Source organism: Pogona vitticeps, chromosome 2, assembly GCF_051106095.1.
Source record: "Pogona vitticeps strain Pit_001003342236 chromosome 2, PviZW2.1, whole genome shotgun sequence".
NCBI classification, from domain to species: domain Eukaryota; kingdom Metazoa; phylum Chordata; class Lepidosauria; order Squamata; family Agamidae; genus Pogona; species Pogona vitticeps.
The window spans coordinates 240,220,318-240,235,312 of NC_135784.1; the positions used below are offsets into that span (position 1 = coordinate 240,220,318).

The 14,995-nt window shown below is 39.4% G+C and overlaps 1 protein-coding gene across 6 annotated transcripts in view; it reads right to left on the reverse strand.

The window, feature by feature from the left end:
* KIF27 (kinesin family member 27) overlaps positions 1–14,995 on the reverse strand; it is a 34,206-nt gene that overhangs the window by 13,252 nt on the left and 5,959 nt on the right. For 2 of the 6 annotated variants that reach the window (XM_078386128.1, XM_072992274.2), the window contains exons 5-10: positions 12,322–12,465; positions 11,495–11,695; positions 9,964–10,139; positions 9,424–9,536; positions 8,382–8,537; positions 7,667–7,872 (exon numbers count right to left, since the gene is read on the reverse strand). In XM_078386128.1, coding sequence (XP_078242254.1) covers positions 7,667–7,872; positions 8,382–8,537; positions 9,424–9,536; positions 9,964–10,139; positions 11,495–11,695; positions 12,322–12,465 — 996 coding nt within the window. Of the gene's footprint in view, positions 1–7,666; positions 7,873–8,381; positions 8,538–9,414; positions 9,537–9,963; positions 10,140–11,494; positions 11,696–12,321; positions 12,466–14,995 lie in introns of all 6 variants that reach the window. The other 4 variants (XM_072992276.2, XM_072992272.2, XM_078386127.1 and 1 more) reach the window with 3 other exon arrangements.

Below are 14,995 nucleotides of genomic sequence, written 5' to 3' on the forward strand. Positions count from 1 at the left end.
ATACATTCTCAAAAATACCCTGTATAAGGGAGAAATGTTTTCTGAATCTGTTATGACAAAAGAGAATGTGCATGTGTCAGAGCTGTAGATCCAAGACCGTGATCCTTAGATGTGCATTCTCAAAAGATCTTAGCATTGGAAAGATGTCTTTGATTTTTAAACACTTTAATTAATTTTAATTACATTTAAATGTGCCAATGTCTTTGAAGACTACAGTTCTGTCTTCAATCACTAGGTACCAGTCTTCCCCCACACAGGTTTGCATTTGTTTCAGTATGATTGAGAAGGAAGTAGTCCAAAGGACAGAACTAGTGTATAGAAGAACAGCTACTGTGGGGTAGAGCAAGAAGTGGGTGCACCGAAAATATCAAATGGGTATGCCTAAATATGTCAAAAGTTGTGGTGTCACTCAGCTAGGGCAGCCAAAATTTATCCACTTTTGTCAAGTCACATACCTTGGTTTGAAAGCTTTGGTTTATCAAACTGAAAGCTATAGCAACCCAGGCCAAGCCAATTACATATACTAGGAGAAAATACCTTATTGCTGATTTTACATACGTAGCTCTCATACTTGGGTTACACAATAAGCTGTATAGAGAATTTCCTGATCAATACAGGATGTGTATAATAGATGAGCAAGACATATTTCTGTGGGAAAGGCCAACATCAGAATGAAAAATTGTGTGTAGCCCAGATACAGTGGTTTGCAGGCAAGCTAACCTGTTCACAGCAAAGATTCAAATCCTAATCATCTGAATCCCTAGCTTTGTTTCTTAAACACAATGGTTCAAACTACATGGTACATTAAATATGTGGCATGCAAATTATTCTTATTCTTAACTCAAAAGTAAAAATGCAGAGTCTTATTAAACTGGACTAAGATGACTGCGCACAGAGGAAGTTCAACTCCCTCCATCTCCCCACACCTCCGTTTTCTAAATCTGCTCCCTCCCCGACAACAAAAAGAAAAATCCTCCACTGATAACAATTGGTGCTTTTTTCCTTCTTATTCCACCCCCAACCCCGTTCCACCCCAAGGGAAAGGGGACAGTATGGCAAAGCAATTTCAGACAAGTGGCTGAAGCAGGAAAGTTTAAATCTCTTGTACCCATGCAGATGGTTCAGATCCAGATCAGGGTCCTATACAGTATACTTATTTGTGAACAAAGAAAGTTCAGCTGCATGCAACCTATAACATTTTGTCTGATTTGCTTTCCATATACACATCTCTTTCAGTGCCTCATATGCCACGTCATACCTGCTGGGCAATGTGTTTAGATTTACTGTTAACAAAATACTATCATAAAATTGGTGCAGTTGAGTGGACAAGATTCCATATTCTTTTAGTCTCTTGCAACAGAATATATAGTCATACTCATCTAATGGAAGTAGTGGAATCACTCCTCATTCCTCAAGAAGCCAACTATAAACTTGAGAAGAATTGTACAGCACAATCATACATTTAACACATACTGAGGACAGCTTTGAAACTAGGAAGATCACAGGAGTAGTCTTTGTGACTTCTTAGCCACCTATTAAATGTTTCATCATCAAGCACTACTGGAAAAACTCTATACTTTAACCAAGAATTCTAAGCTAACTAAAGTAGTAACAACCAAAGATGAGCACAAACTTCGGTTTCAAGGTTCATACCAGTCTGTCAGACCGGCACTACAGGTGCCACATGTTCCCCTCCCCCACCTCCTCAACTGGATCCTACACTCACCAGCTGGCATGTGCTGCTCTTCTCCAACTCTTCAAGTGTTCAACCAGTTCCAGCAGGAGCATGTGCTTCCCTCCTTGGCCTCCTCAGCAGCTGCCCACTCAAAGGCAGTGCTGATGGAATCTCTACCCTGCCTCCTCGTCTGAGTGGGCAGCTGCCAGAGGAGGTGGAGGAGGAAAGCACATGTTCCTGCTAGGACTGGTTGAACACCCGAAGAGGAAGAGAAGAGCAACATACGACAGCTGGTGAGTGGAGGATCTGGCCAGATGGGGTGGGGAAAGGGAATGTGCAGTACCTATGGTGCCAGTCTGATGAACCGGCACAAACTTCCGAAGCAAAGTTCATATGCATCCTTAATAGCAACCCTTTTGAAAAGGACAACACAACTAATGGAAAATTCAAAAGAATAGTCTACCTCAGGACAGTATTCTGGCTCTTATTTTAACATCTATACCATAAACCAACCACCTCTTCAAGGCACCAAAAGTTTTATTTATGCTGAAGATCTCGCTGCTCTATTGGACAGTTTCGAGATGGTGGGACATCATCTATCACAGTGGTGTCGAACTGTGGCCCTCCAGATGTTCTTGGACTTCAACTCCCAGAAGCCTTCACCACCACCTCTGCTGGCCAGGATTTCTGGGAGTTGAAGGCCAAGAACATCTGGAGGGCCACAGTTCGACACCACTGATCTATCACATGCATCAGGAGAACTTGGTGCATATTATGATAGAAAGGATGCTTTAAGGGGATGCTGAAGACTGTCCTATCTCAAGAGGCATTCAAAAGCATCCTCTCCTGAGCTATTCTATCCGTGCTCTTGGTACTGTGGGTTTTGCATCTACTGTCTGTTTATTTGAGACATTTACTGCTGGATGGATGGGTCACTGTTATAGTAGGTTGCCGTAAACAGCTTACATTAGTGTTTTGCACTAAGTCAGAGGTATATAAATGCACAAAATAAACAAACTTCAAAAGCATACTAAGGCTCAAAAATATGCCTACTATCTGAGAAACAAGCAGGTTTCAAACTGTATGCTGACTTGCAAGAAATATTGCCAAAATACAAAGCAAAAAGTCTCCACAAGGAACAATATCCTTCAAAAGCTAACTAGCAGCTAGTTATGATGCACAATCACAAACACCAAGAACTACAATCTTGGTCCTGTGCTACTCTGCAGGCGAATACACCAGCCCGGTGTGGTAGACTTTATCCCATGCAAAATGCGTAGAAGTAGCAAAAATCTGTACAGACAAAGATCTTGTAACTAAAGAAAACTCCTTAGTGATGACTCCTGAAAAAGAGGAAAACTTACATGAGGATCAGGAAACATCATACTGTTCAGAGATTGTGAAACTGAAAACTTTAGAAGGATATAAATTGCAGTCAGCAGTAGTATCTAGAGAAAGGACGCAGCTAACTGAAAAAGCTGATCATTCTGTGTCTGCACCCATAATTAAAACCAGGCAACAAGAAACCCTATCTAAGAAATTGAAGAATAAAGAAATAGAACTAGATACAATTAAATGTGCATCTAAAATTAAGCAAGTAGATAAAAGAGAAATGCAAGGAGTACTAAGTAATTTTACTCTAGTCATAGAAAAAATAAAAGAGTGAAAGTTATGATAAGGATAGCAGGCTATACCAAGCGTTGGGAAAGAAATGGCAGATATATAGCCTCTCCTTTAAAAATTATAAAAACTAAAAGAAAAAAAAAGATCCAGTGGTTGAGCAGATATAAAGAGACCCTGGAAAAGCTGCAGACTACATTAAAGAAAAGTCAGCGTAGTATCCAGAGGGGTCATCGTATCCAGAGAGGTTGTGTCCAGAGATGTCATTGTATCCAGAGAGGTCGTGTCCAGAGACGCTGGCATGTCGTGAGAGTTCCAGAGTTCCAGAGTGACTTCAACATCATAGCTGTGGCAGGATTCGAACCAGGAGCCGTGTGGAGCCAGGCGGACAACAAGAAAGACCGAGCAGGTGAGAGACTTTAATTGGCAACTGGAAGGAAAGATTGTTGATTGACTGGACATTGCAAAGAAAGAAATTTTATGTGATGTAGCGAACTGTGAAACCTAAAACCAGGTCAGCAAAGGCACTGTGGATCCACATTGCAGTACTGTGGAGTAGACTGAGATAGGCAAGGCAGATCTAGATGACTTGCCTGCGTCTGGTGCTTGCGTGAGGGGAAAATATGATGTCAGTGCCGAGAAGGCAGTTGGGGCTGAGGAATCTCTAGGAGCCTGATGAGGTTTCTTTGGAGCTGGAGACTAAGTGGTGTTGAGAACCAGAGAGTGAGCCAGATGATGGTGGCTCCACTTCAACACCAACGGTTCCCCTTGGGGGGAAAGTGTTCAGACGGAGCAGACACGCATGGAAATGTAGCATTATTCGGGGCAAAAGGGCTCCTGGTGATAGTGCCAAGCTTGATAACAGCCAGGATCCATGCAAAAAGGCAAGTGGGAATTCTGGCAAAGCTGGTGCCAGTGTTTCTGAGTCAGAGGCAAAGGTGGCAAGCTTGCATGGGTGAAAGGAGGCAGAGGCGCCACTTGTACAGCGGAGTCCAAGTAGTCCAAACTGGCATCCGAGATCACACTGGGGAAATCAAGAAAGTTGTGGAGGGCTGCCTGGAGAGGCCGCAAAGTGATCCATGTGATGCTCCCAATCTGGAAAGTGTGGGAGGTGTGGGAATAGTTGGTGAGCCAGAGCGGGCTTATCATTAGAGAGACCCAACATAAATCAGGTCCTCCAATAGATCATGCATTGGTGTCGAGCTGGCCTGGAAGGTTTTGGCTTCTTAGGTGGCCAAGAATCTGCAGTTGAAGTTTGATCAGTTGACACCTTTTGCTTGGTTGTTGATGATTTAGAACTGAAGGCTGTTGATGTCAGGCAGAAGGCTTGGCCTTGGGAGGGTGAGGCCTGGCAGCCGAGTTTGATGGCAACGCCAAGGGAGCTGCTTCATTCGCAGAACGGGAGGGGATGGCTGATGGATGCTGTTTGGTGGTTTCTGAGATGGCTTTGTCCATAGCCTTTGCTTGGGCACTGATTTACAGATGGGCTGTGCCATGGTTCCTCCTGGCTGGAGAGGTTCCTCCCAGAGACAAAGTTTAAGCTGGGAAAGATGGCTATGAAGGACTATGCGTTTGAGGTTTTTGCTATAAGGGCAGGAGGTTGTTTGGCGACCCTCTCCAAGGCAGAAAAGGCACTTAATATGGCCGTCATAGAGGGGGATTTTATTATTGCAAGAGATGCAATGTTTAAACAGGCCTGTAGAGGCCATTAAATGTAAGGGGGGGGTAGGCCTCGGCCAGAATGGATGAGGCCGAAGGTGAAGAAAGGAACAAAGGAAAGGAAAAAATAACAAATACCAGAATGGAGAAAGGGGGAAAACAAAAGACTTTTCCATTTCTCTCTCCTACAGGAACAAACTCATGGAAGCTGACATGAAGCAACAAAAGGGACTCTCAACATGGAAGTTGAAAGAAACTGAAGGGAGAGTATTGGTGTCAAGGTACATAAAGTGGGGGCCTATACCGACAAATTTCTTTCTGACTGCAGCAAGCTCTAGAAGGTTCTGATGAGGCTCCGCACACGTGCAGATTACCCAGAGTGTGATTCACAGAGGACACAAAAAAGAATAGGTAATTTCACACCTAATAGAGTTTTGTCAAGAGAACAAGCTGGTCATCACAAACACTCTTTTCCAACAACACGAGAGGCGACTTTACATATGGAAATCACCAGACGGGCAATACCGAAATCAGATTGATTATATTCTCTGCAGCCAAAGATGGAGAAGCTCTATACAGTCAGCAAAAACAAGACCTGGAGATGATTGTGGCTCTGATCATCAGCTTCTCATAGCAAAACTCAAGCTTAGACTGAAGAGAGTAGGAAAAACCACTGGGCCACTCAGGTATAATATAAACCAAATCCCTTATGAATACACAGTGGAAGTGAAGAACAGATTTAAGGAACTTGATTTGGTGGACAGAGTGCCTGAAGAACTTTGGATAGAGGCTCGTAACATTGTTGAGGAAGCAGCAACAAAAACCATCCCAAAGAAAAGGAAATGCAAGAAAGCAAAGTGGCTGTCCAACGAGACCTTACAAATAGCATAGAAGAGAAGGGAAACAAAATGCAAGGGAGATAGGGAAAGTTACAGAAAATTGAATGCAGACTTCCAAAAAATAGCAAGGAGAGACAAAAGGGCCTTCTTAAATGAACAGTGCAAAGAAATAGAGGAAAATAATAGAAAAGGAAAAACCAGAGATCTGTTCAGGAAAATTGGAGATATTAAAGGAACATTTTGTGCAAAGATGGACATGATAAAGGATAAAAATGGGAGGGACCTAACAGAAGCAGAAGATATCAAAAAGAGGTGGCAAGAATACACAGAAGAATTATACCAGAAAGCTCTGGATGTTCCGGACAACCCAGATAGTGTGGTTGCTGACCTTGAGCCAGACATCCTGGAGAGCGAAGTCAAGTGGGCCTTAGAAAGCCTGGCTAATAACAAGGCCAGTGGAGGTGATGGCATTCCAGCTGAACTATTTAAGGTGCTACACTCAATATGCCAGCAAGTTTGGAAAACTCAACAGTGGCCAGAGGACTGGAAAAGATCAGTCTACATCCCAATCCCAAAGAAGGGCAGTGCCAAAGAATGCTCCAACTACTGTACAATTGCACTCATTTCACACGCTAGCAAGGTTATGCTCAAAATCCTCCAAGGCAGGCTTCAGCAGTATGTGGATCAAGAACTCCCAGAAGTACAAGCTGGATTTCGAAGGGGTAGAGGAACTAGAGACCAAACTGCTAACATGCACTGGATTATGGAGAAAGCCAGAGAGTTCCAGAAAAACATCTACTCCTGCTTCATTAACTACGCAAAAACCTTTGAGTGTTTGGAGCACAGCAAACTATGGCAAGTCCTTAAAGGAATGGGAGTGCCTGACCACCTTATCTATCTCCTGAGAAACCTATACACGGGACAGGAAGCAACAGTTAGAACTGGATATGGAAACACTGATTGGTTCAAAATTGGGAAAGGAGTACGACAAGGCTGTATATTGTCCCCCTGCTTATTTAACTTATATGCAGAATACATCATGCGAAAGGTCGGACTGGAGGAATCTCAAGCCAGAATTAAGACTGCTGGAAGAAATATCAACAACCTCCGATGTGCAGATGATACCACTCTGATGGCATAAAGTGAGGAGGAATTAAAGCAAGGAAATCAACCCTGAGTGCTCACAGGAAAGAAAGATTCTGAAGCTGAGGTTCCAATACTTTGGCTATCCCGTGACAAGAGAAGACTCCCTGGAAAAGACCCTGATGTTGGGAAAGTGTGAAGCCAAGAGGAGAAGGGGACGACAGATGACAAGATGGTTGGACAGTGTCATTGAAGCTATCAACATAAATTTGACCCAACTCCGAGAGGCAGTGGAAGATAGGGGGGCCTGGTGTGCTCTGGTCCATGGGGTCACGAAGAGTCGGACATGACTAAATGAGTAAACAACAACAAATTTCACACCTATGTCAGTGTTCTCTATGCTTCTCAATACACACCACCAAAAACTTGATGTTAACTGCCCAAAATGCTCTTGAGGTTTCCCATTACTGGGTAAAAGTGATATGATACATTTCAAGAGGATGTTAAAGACTTTTTTCTGTTTCTGGAAGCATTTGAAGACATCCTCTCTTAAGTTCTTGTCTATGTGTGCTTCCTGGAGTACACCATCATTTGGGGGTTTAGCTGAAGTAGGAATTTATTTTATTGGTTTGTTGTGTGGTTGGGATTCTTGTTTATTTTATCTTTGTAAATTACTTAATGTCCAACACTAAATCAGTAGTAAACAAACAAACCAATAAACCATACTGCGGTGATTCTGATATGAGCAGAGAAAGAAAGAACAGGATGTAGTTAAGTTTTCCAGTTGTACCTGCACTTTTAGCTTTGCTGCATCCATCTTCTTCCTAAATTCTCTTTGTAACCTGGCTTTTTCAGCAATGTCTCTTTGCTCTTTGTTCTCTAGCTCCTGTAACTGCTTTTGTGTTTCAGCTAAATCCATTTTAGCTTGCTCTGCTTCATGTTCCAGCTGTGTTATTTTCACAGAATATTGCTTGCTTACAGATTGGGCATCATTACCTTAAAAAACACACCCAGTTTTTAAAAAAGCATAAATATTACTTGCGACGGTTAACACTATAGCAGTTTCTTTATTAATTTTTTTAACTACCTATTATTATTGTTACTAATTTATTGTTAACAATTTTATTGATAATTTTAAAGCAAGCTTTTAAAAACCTCTTTCATTTCATAAACACCCTTTGGTCTAAGATGCTCCTCAATTCCCTTCCTCACCTCATCCTGGCAACTTTATTCTCACACTCACCCTGTGAGGTAGGTGCCACTAAGAAACATTATTGGCACAAAGTCACTCAGTACAATGTCACAGCTAACTGGAGGTTTGGATCCATTTCCAAGTCTTATATTGGTGCTCCACCCACTACACACCCACATCCTTGCTTTTAGTCTCTCTCCCCAAATTCTACATTAGCTATGTAGTAGACTAAATGCTACTGTTGATTTCAGAGTGATTTTGATCACATTCTTACATATATCTTTTTATAAAAGGCAATCCACAAAACAATTACCTGTTTTCACCAATTCTTTAATAAGTTCTTCCTTCATTCTGATATTAAGAGTGAGTTCATTCATTTTTTGCTTAGCAGCAATAAGTTTTAGCTCTGAATTCTTTAACTTCTGCAAGTTTAATATCTGACTTTTCTGGATGCATTCAATATCAGACCCTTGAAAGAAAGTGGAGTTGTTTAAAAACATGAATCATGTTCCCAAAGGAAAAGAGAAAAAATATTTAATGTTAACATGAACATATATTGACTAACATGTGAAGTCTCCAAGTGAGATTTGACAATGTGGCCAGTATTAAGCACATTGTTTGCACTACATTAGCCAGCCAAGGCAGATATGCTTAGCTTAGGGATGTTGAATATTATCCAAGTAGTGCACAAAATAGGCATGAAACTTAAGTGAAATCAGAGTGCTTCATCAGTTGCCTGAGTTCACATTCTCTAGCATCCATTACAAGTTTCCATATTGACAAAGTGTTATGCACAATCTTCATCTGATATTAAGGGAAACACATCCATGCAGTCTAGTTGCACCGGGACATGAACATGGCTGTGGGATTAGAGGGGTTGCAGTAGAACATAATTTAGAGAGCATCAGATTGGAGACAGCTGGATAGAGGAAATTGTTGTCTTGCACCAGAAAATCTTGTCTGTTGTGCTAAAAAATAGAAGAATAAACTACTAATATGACACATAGCCTATATTTTTTTGTATCTGATTTTATATTGGCTTGTTGTGCTGATCCATATGATGCTGCTAAATTATTGTGGACTGATGTCTTTGCCATTCATCTCAAATTTAAGTGGAAGTAATGGAAAGCAGAACAGCAATATAATAAATAAAATATTGTGAAACAGATACGAGTTCTACAAATATTAAAACGAGTTTGCAGTCTAGTACAAATATGCATCACCATTATTTAGATCCCAGTTCATGTTTCCACAAGCCTCATGTTACTTTTTTGACAAGGTATTATTATATTATATTATCAGGAGATAAGACTTAGTCATAGTTTTGTATCATATAATGAATTTACCTTCCTTACCTGTAACAGTTTCTATCTGTGACATATTTCTGTCTTTTGAATGGTGCTGCATGTCTTCTTGTGTAGAACTCTGAGGAGCCTGTTTTTGTGTCCATGTACGGTTTAAGGAACGTCTAAAGAACATTTAAACTCACATTTTAGTTATGTTTAAGTAAAGTAGTGAATTTGAGACAAGTATCTTAATTAGACAATGGGGAAATTATACAAGGTCACTTAATGCAAATTACAAAACAGATCCTGCTGAATAACGCTGTGGTTAACAAAAACATTAACTTGCTGTTTGGTTTGACCAACAGGCACAGAGCAAAAATTCTCCTGCTTGTGTTCCTCATAACAACTCAACTGAGAGATCTTAAAAAGTCACTTCTCTCTGTGCAAGAACATATTTGTTACAATGTAGAGCTAACCCAGATATTAATTATCACTGTTTGTACGTTAAATATGTTATTATTGCCCAGTCTGACACATGATTTACACTCATTGAGTTTGTGGCTGATCAGTGTTTGCTGCTATACATACATAAATGCAACTAAAAGGTACCTAAATGGCTGTCTCTTTGTGCTCTTGAGATTTTTTTCATCTTCATCGCTGTGATCAGAAAAGCAGCAATGAAGAACTTCATCTTGTTCTTCTATGTGATCCAGTATTATCTGGCTCCGGGTCTGAAATCCAGCCATTACTCTGTTTAAGGAGTATGTGGGAGGGCTTGTGTGTACCTTTGAAGATATGGAACAGAAAGTGTTGTCTGAGGAAATTTTTATCACATTTATATTCCATCTGTACTTCAAGGAGCGCAGGGCAGGTTACAGGGTTCTCTATGCTGCCTCATTTTAGTCCACAACAATCCTGTAAGGTATCTTATGCTAAGTGAATGTAATCACTAATCACCCAGTAAAATGTCATGGCTAAGTGACAAATTAAGCCTTCAGCTCCTAAGTCCTCGTATAACACTCTAGCCACTCTAAATACTAATTAACCAAACAATTCAGTGCATCAAACATTTTAGTACATCATACGAAGCAAATCCCCTCAACAATATCATGGGCGGAGAATTAAGACAGAACTCTGCATCCGAAAGGAGCACTGCATCTCCGCATTTTAATCAGAGTTGCATTAGCAGCTCCCATTTTGAGACATCTGCACAACTGATTCTGGCAACAGTCCAAGATGGGTTGGTTCCCACAGCAGCTTGGATGCTAAAAGACACAAACACCAAATGTCTGGGCTTGGTGTGGACTTCAGGACTGTTCCAACAAGGTTATATGGTAGGACATTGTTTGTGCTATGCTCCACAGTGCCACAAACAGGTAAAATCTCTTAACAACAAGCCATGGAGAGGCAAACTGTTGATCTAGCTCCTACGTACTGATGCTACGCCAGGTCCAGGTAACCTTTCCAGATTTTTTTCCCTTCTACATTTAGCTAATCCAGAAAAGACAAAGGAGAAGACAGAGTATCTGTCAATCATTTCTGGCCTCCTGAGATCACTTGGAGAAGTTATCCATGCTAGGTGCTTTCCTTCACTAAAGATGAAGCTCAAAATACATATGCTTCTACTAAATATAGCCAGAGCAATATCATTTAAGCAACTGAATGCCTCAATTATTTTGGAGGAAAATATGATAGTATTAAATATGTAATCATTAGTGATAAGTATATTCATATAGTAAAGCAGGCTAAGAAAAGTGAGTTTATGATTTGGTAACTAGCAATAATCAACCAGGCTGCTCATGGTAAGGTAAAAAGGAAAAAAAAACCTGTGCCTTTCAGTGTGAAATATAGATTTAAGGCCTCTAAGAATGGCTTCTTTATTGCAAGAGCCCTCCGCTGCAGAGGAATAGTACACCCAAATCCTTGAAGTAAGAAATTATCTATGAAAAAGTCATTTACAGGCAACAATCTATAAGTGATTATTTGCAGAAAATCAAAGAGGCCAAGATGACCAGTCTTACCTCACTACTTATCACCACCCCTTCACACTAGATACTTGAAATACACTGTTTCTATACTTATTCTAAAAGTACAACAAGGTAACATAAATTAATAAAGGAAGATACATTTTTATAGCTACCTTTCGAGAATCCAAATCCACAGGAGTATTAATGGACTGTATCAAGCGTTTAGTTAGTGGAACACTGTAAGGCCTCTTCATAGATATTACAGTAGCTGGTCCATCTCCACAAGCACCACTGGAGATAGAAGCTTTTTCCATCTTCTCTAGACTGTCATTTAGCTGGTCAATTATAAGCTGTTGCTCCACCATTTTCTCATTCTTGAAATAAAAAAAGGATCTATTAAACATCTGGTAAACTTACAAAGCTGAATACAGTATCTATTACTACCAGTAAAGTGGTCTTAAAAGTACACTTTTTATTATGGATTTTCTCTGTATTTTTGAAGTGTCTGATACTACTAGTACTCACATATGCTAGTTTTTCTTATATGCAATTCCATTTGATTTATTTGATTTTTGGAATTTCTGCAATACATCTTTAAAGCTAAAACACTTTAGCTGCTTGTCCGTACCTTTACGAACATTGAGAAAAGTTGCTCAAAACTTTTGAATTAATTTGTGCTAAGAACTGATTCTTGTTAAGATATTATAATACTAAACTTCATTGATGAGATCTCCTCAAGTGCAGTATATGATATTTAAATATGCATGATTAATCACATTCTTTCTCTTGAACGTCTGGCACAACTTAATTAATACTGAGTTTACTAACCTACATACATATAAATCTCATCTGAGTGTACCCAGTGGGACTTATGGCCAAAGAAAGCTGTATTGTATTGCATTATTAGACTTTCAAATTCTTGTATTTCAGCTAAAAGATTAACAGCTTTAACATTATTTCCTTTAGATTTACCACGTAACTTGCAAAAAACAAGCATCACCTGTAGTCTGTTTGTATCCTGTGCCTCTTTCAGTGATTCCATATATTCTCTGTTCTCCTTTATCAGCTTCTGTATTTGATCTTGCAATACCTTTATCTCAAGTTCTTTCTCACTGAATAGTTCTGCATCTGTAGCAAGAGCCTGCTAGGTAGCAAAAAAAGGGGTGGTAGTTAGGGAATTAATGTCCAAACATATGAAATGATAAGTTCAATTACACTTATAACCTATTAACTACTGTATCTCTGTCTTATTCTAGCATCCAAACAGAAAGTGTCAGAAACTAGAATGAGAAATATGTTCAGACACAGAATTTTGATCTATAGCAGATATAGTTAACTCTAGGATAGCAAGTACTGAAGAAGAAAACTTATTTTAATATTTGTTATTGCTAAGATGACAAATACATTGCTCTTGAAAACTCTGTCTCAGAGAAGATGTGTATGTTTCATGCATGTTTGAAGTGGCAAGGCTGCAATGAGAACAGAAAACAATGACTGGAATGGAAAAATGATTTTTAAAAAAAAAAATCTTTTTTTTATTTTATACGTCTAGCACTTTTATGAGGTGAAGACTGACAAGCTGTGTGTGACCTAGCAGAAACAGGTATTCAAAAGCTAGCAGCATGAAAGTGCCTTTTTCACCTTTTCCAGTATAATTCTCCTGCTGAGAATTGTTCATTTCTCACTCAGCAGCAGGACCAAAGAAACAGATAATCTGATTTTTTTCCCGTTACTACAGAATAGATGTGCACTTTTGCTATGCAGTAATAGGAAGACCTTAAGTAAAAGATAAAATGACAAAACTCAGAAAATATCCTACAGAGCTAAGCACATGTCATGTGATGAGTTAATATCAATGAATATTATAGTACACTTGGCTAAATCTGAGATTTTGTACACTGAATCAGTGAGTCAAGGTTGTACTGGCAAAAAACCCAAAACAAAACAAAAAGACATTTTACCACAGCATTTAACAGTTTGAACCAAATGCTGAATAATGGGAACAACATGTATTTTCCTATGAAGAGATACCAGCACATGAGTGCAAGGCAGGATTTTGTATGAGAATGAGAGTGTTCCATGAGTGGAACCCAAGTATGCACAATGGATGTTTCTCCTCCCTTTTCCTCCCTGCAGTAGCATTAGAGAGGATCAGAAGACTTCCTAAATATTGTGGAGTGTGTCATACAGGGCTTACAGTAAGAGATGGAAATCGTCAAAATCATCTTACACAATCCTGCAAGACCCCTCTGCCAGTTTTGTCCAATATCAACACTGTTCAAAATAGCACTAATCAGCAGAGAATGGAAATAAAGAAACAAATTCTGCAAATTCTGCAATGCAATACTGCTATAGATTTTTTAAAAATTACCCCAAACAACTTGCTTATATTTTAGTTACTCTAATTTTGATTTGCTACACAAATAAGTAACATTTAAACTGCATTCCAGGGAGAACACCACTGGGAGAATAAATTCAGTGCTGACAAATGCCTACCATATTTTTCTGTGTATAAAATGACACTTTTCCCTAAAATAATTAAAGGGAAAAATGAGGGTCGTTTTATACTCAGAAGTAAGGGGATTTGCAACAAAAATGTAGTGGGAAAGCAGGAATTGCTTTCCTCCTCCAGTTTGTTGCAAAGAAATAAGTTTTGGGTTAGAAAAATGGGGAGGTCGTCTTATACATGGGGGCATCTGATACACTGAAAAATACGGTAATTGCAGATGCTTTTTACATGTTTTGCAATTTGCAAACTAGCTTGGTCTGTTTGTTTGGTCATTAGGAGAAAACATGAACTTCATTTGGAAGTATGAAGGCCTTAGACCAGTTAGAATCTCTTCTCTGAAACACTTGATTTCATCTTCTGATAACAGACTAACTGCAACATCAACTGTAATCTAAGAGACATGCATGAGATTTATGAAGAATCTCTGATAGAATTCAGAATTAAGAAATAACCATATACAGTGGTGCCTCGCATAACGTTTGCTTCGTTTAACGTTTTTTTCGCTTAACGTTTATTTTTTCAGAGTCAGATTGTGCTTCGTATAACGTTTTTCCCTATGGGCGATTTTCACATAGCGATTTTGGGACCATGCTTCGCTTAACGTTTTTGGTTTTAGGTCCCCTGCTTCACTTAACGATGTTCATTTTTTCAATTACAAAAGTGTCTTAACATGTTGAAAAACGGTTTTAAATGCTTGGAATCATTAGTGCACCTTCTAAAATGTGTGCATACTTAATTTGGCGTTGATCTGACTTTCCTTTTTTTTTTGTGAATTTTTTTCTCCCCCATAGGAAACAATGGAGCTGTCAGATTTTGACAGCTGTCAAAAGTTGGGGGGAAAAATTCAGCATAAATTAACGAAAAGTCAGATCAAAGCCAAATTAACTTTTGCATCCGTTTTAGAGGGTGCAGAAGCTAATCCAAGCATTTAAAACCATTTTGACCCTTTTATGACACACTTAAATTTGCAAAAATCGACTTCGCAAAGCCATTGAAATGTATTGAGTCGGCTTCAATACATTCCAATGGAGGAAACATTGTATCGTTTAACAATGTTTCCTATGGGTTTTTTCGCTTAAGGACGCCAATCCGTGCCTATTGGAACGGATTAACCGGTTTCCAATGCATTCCTATGGGAAATGGTGTTTCGCATAAAGTTTTTTTC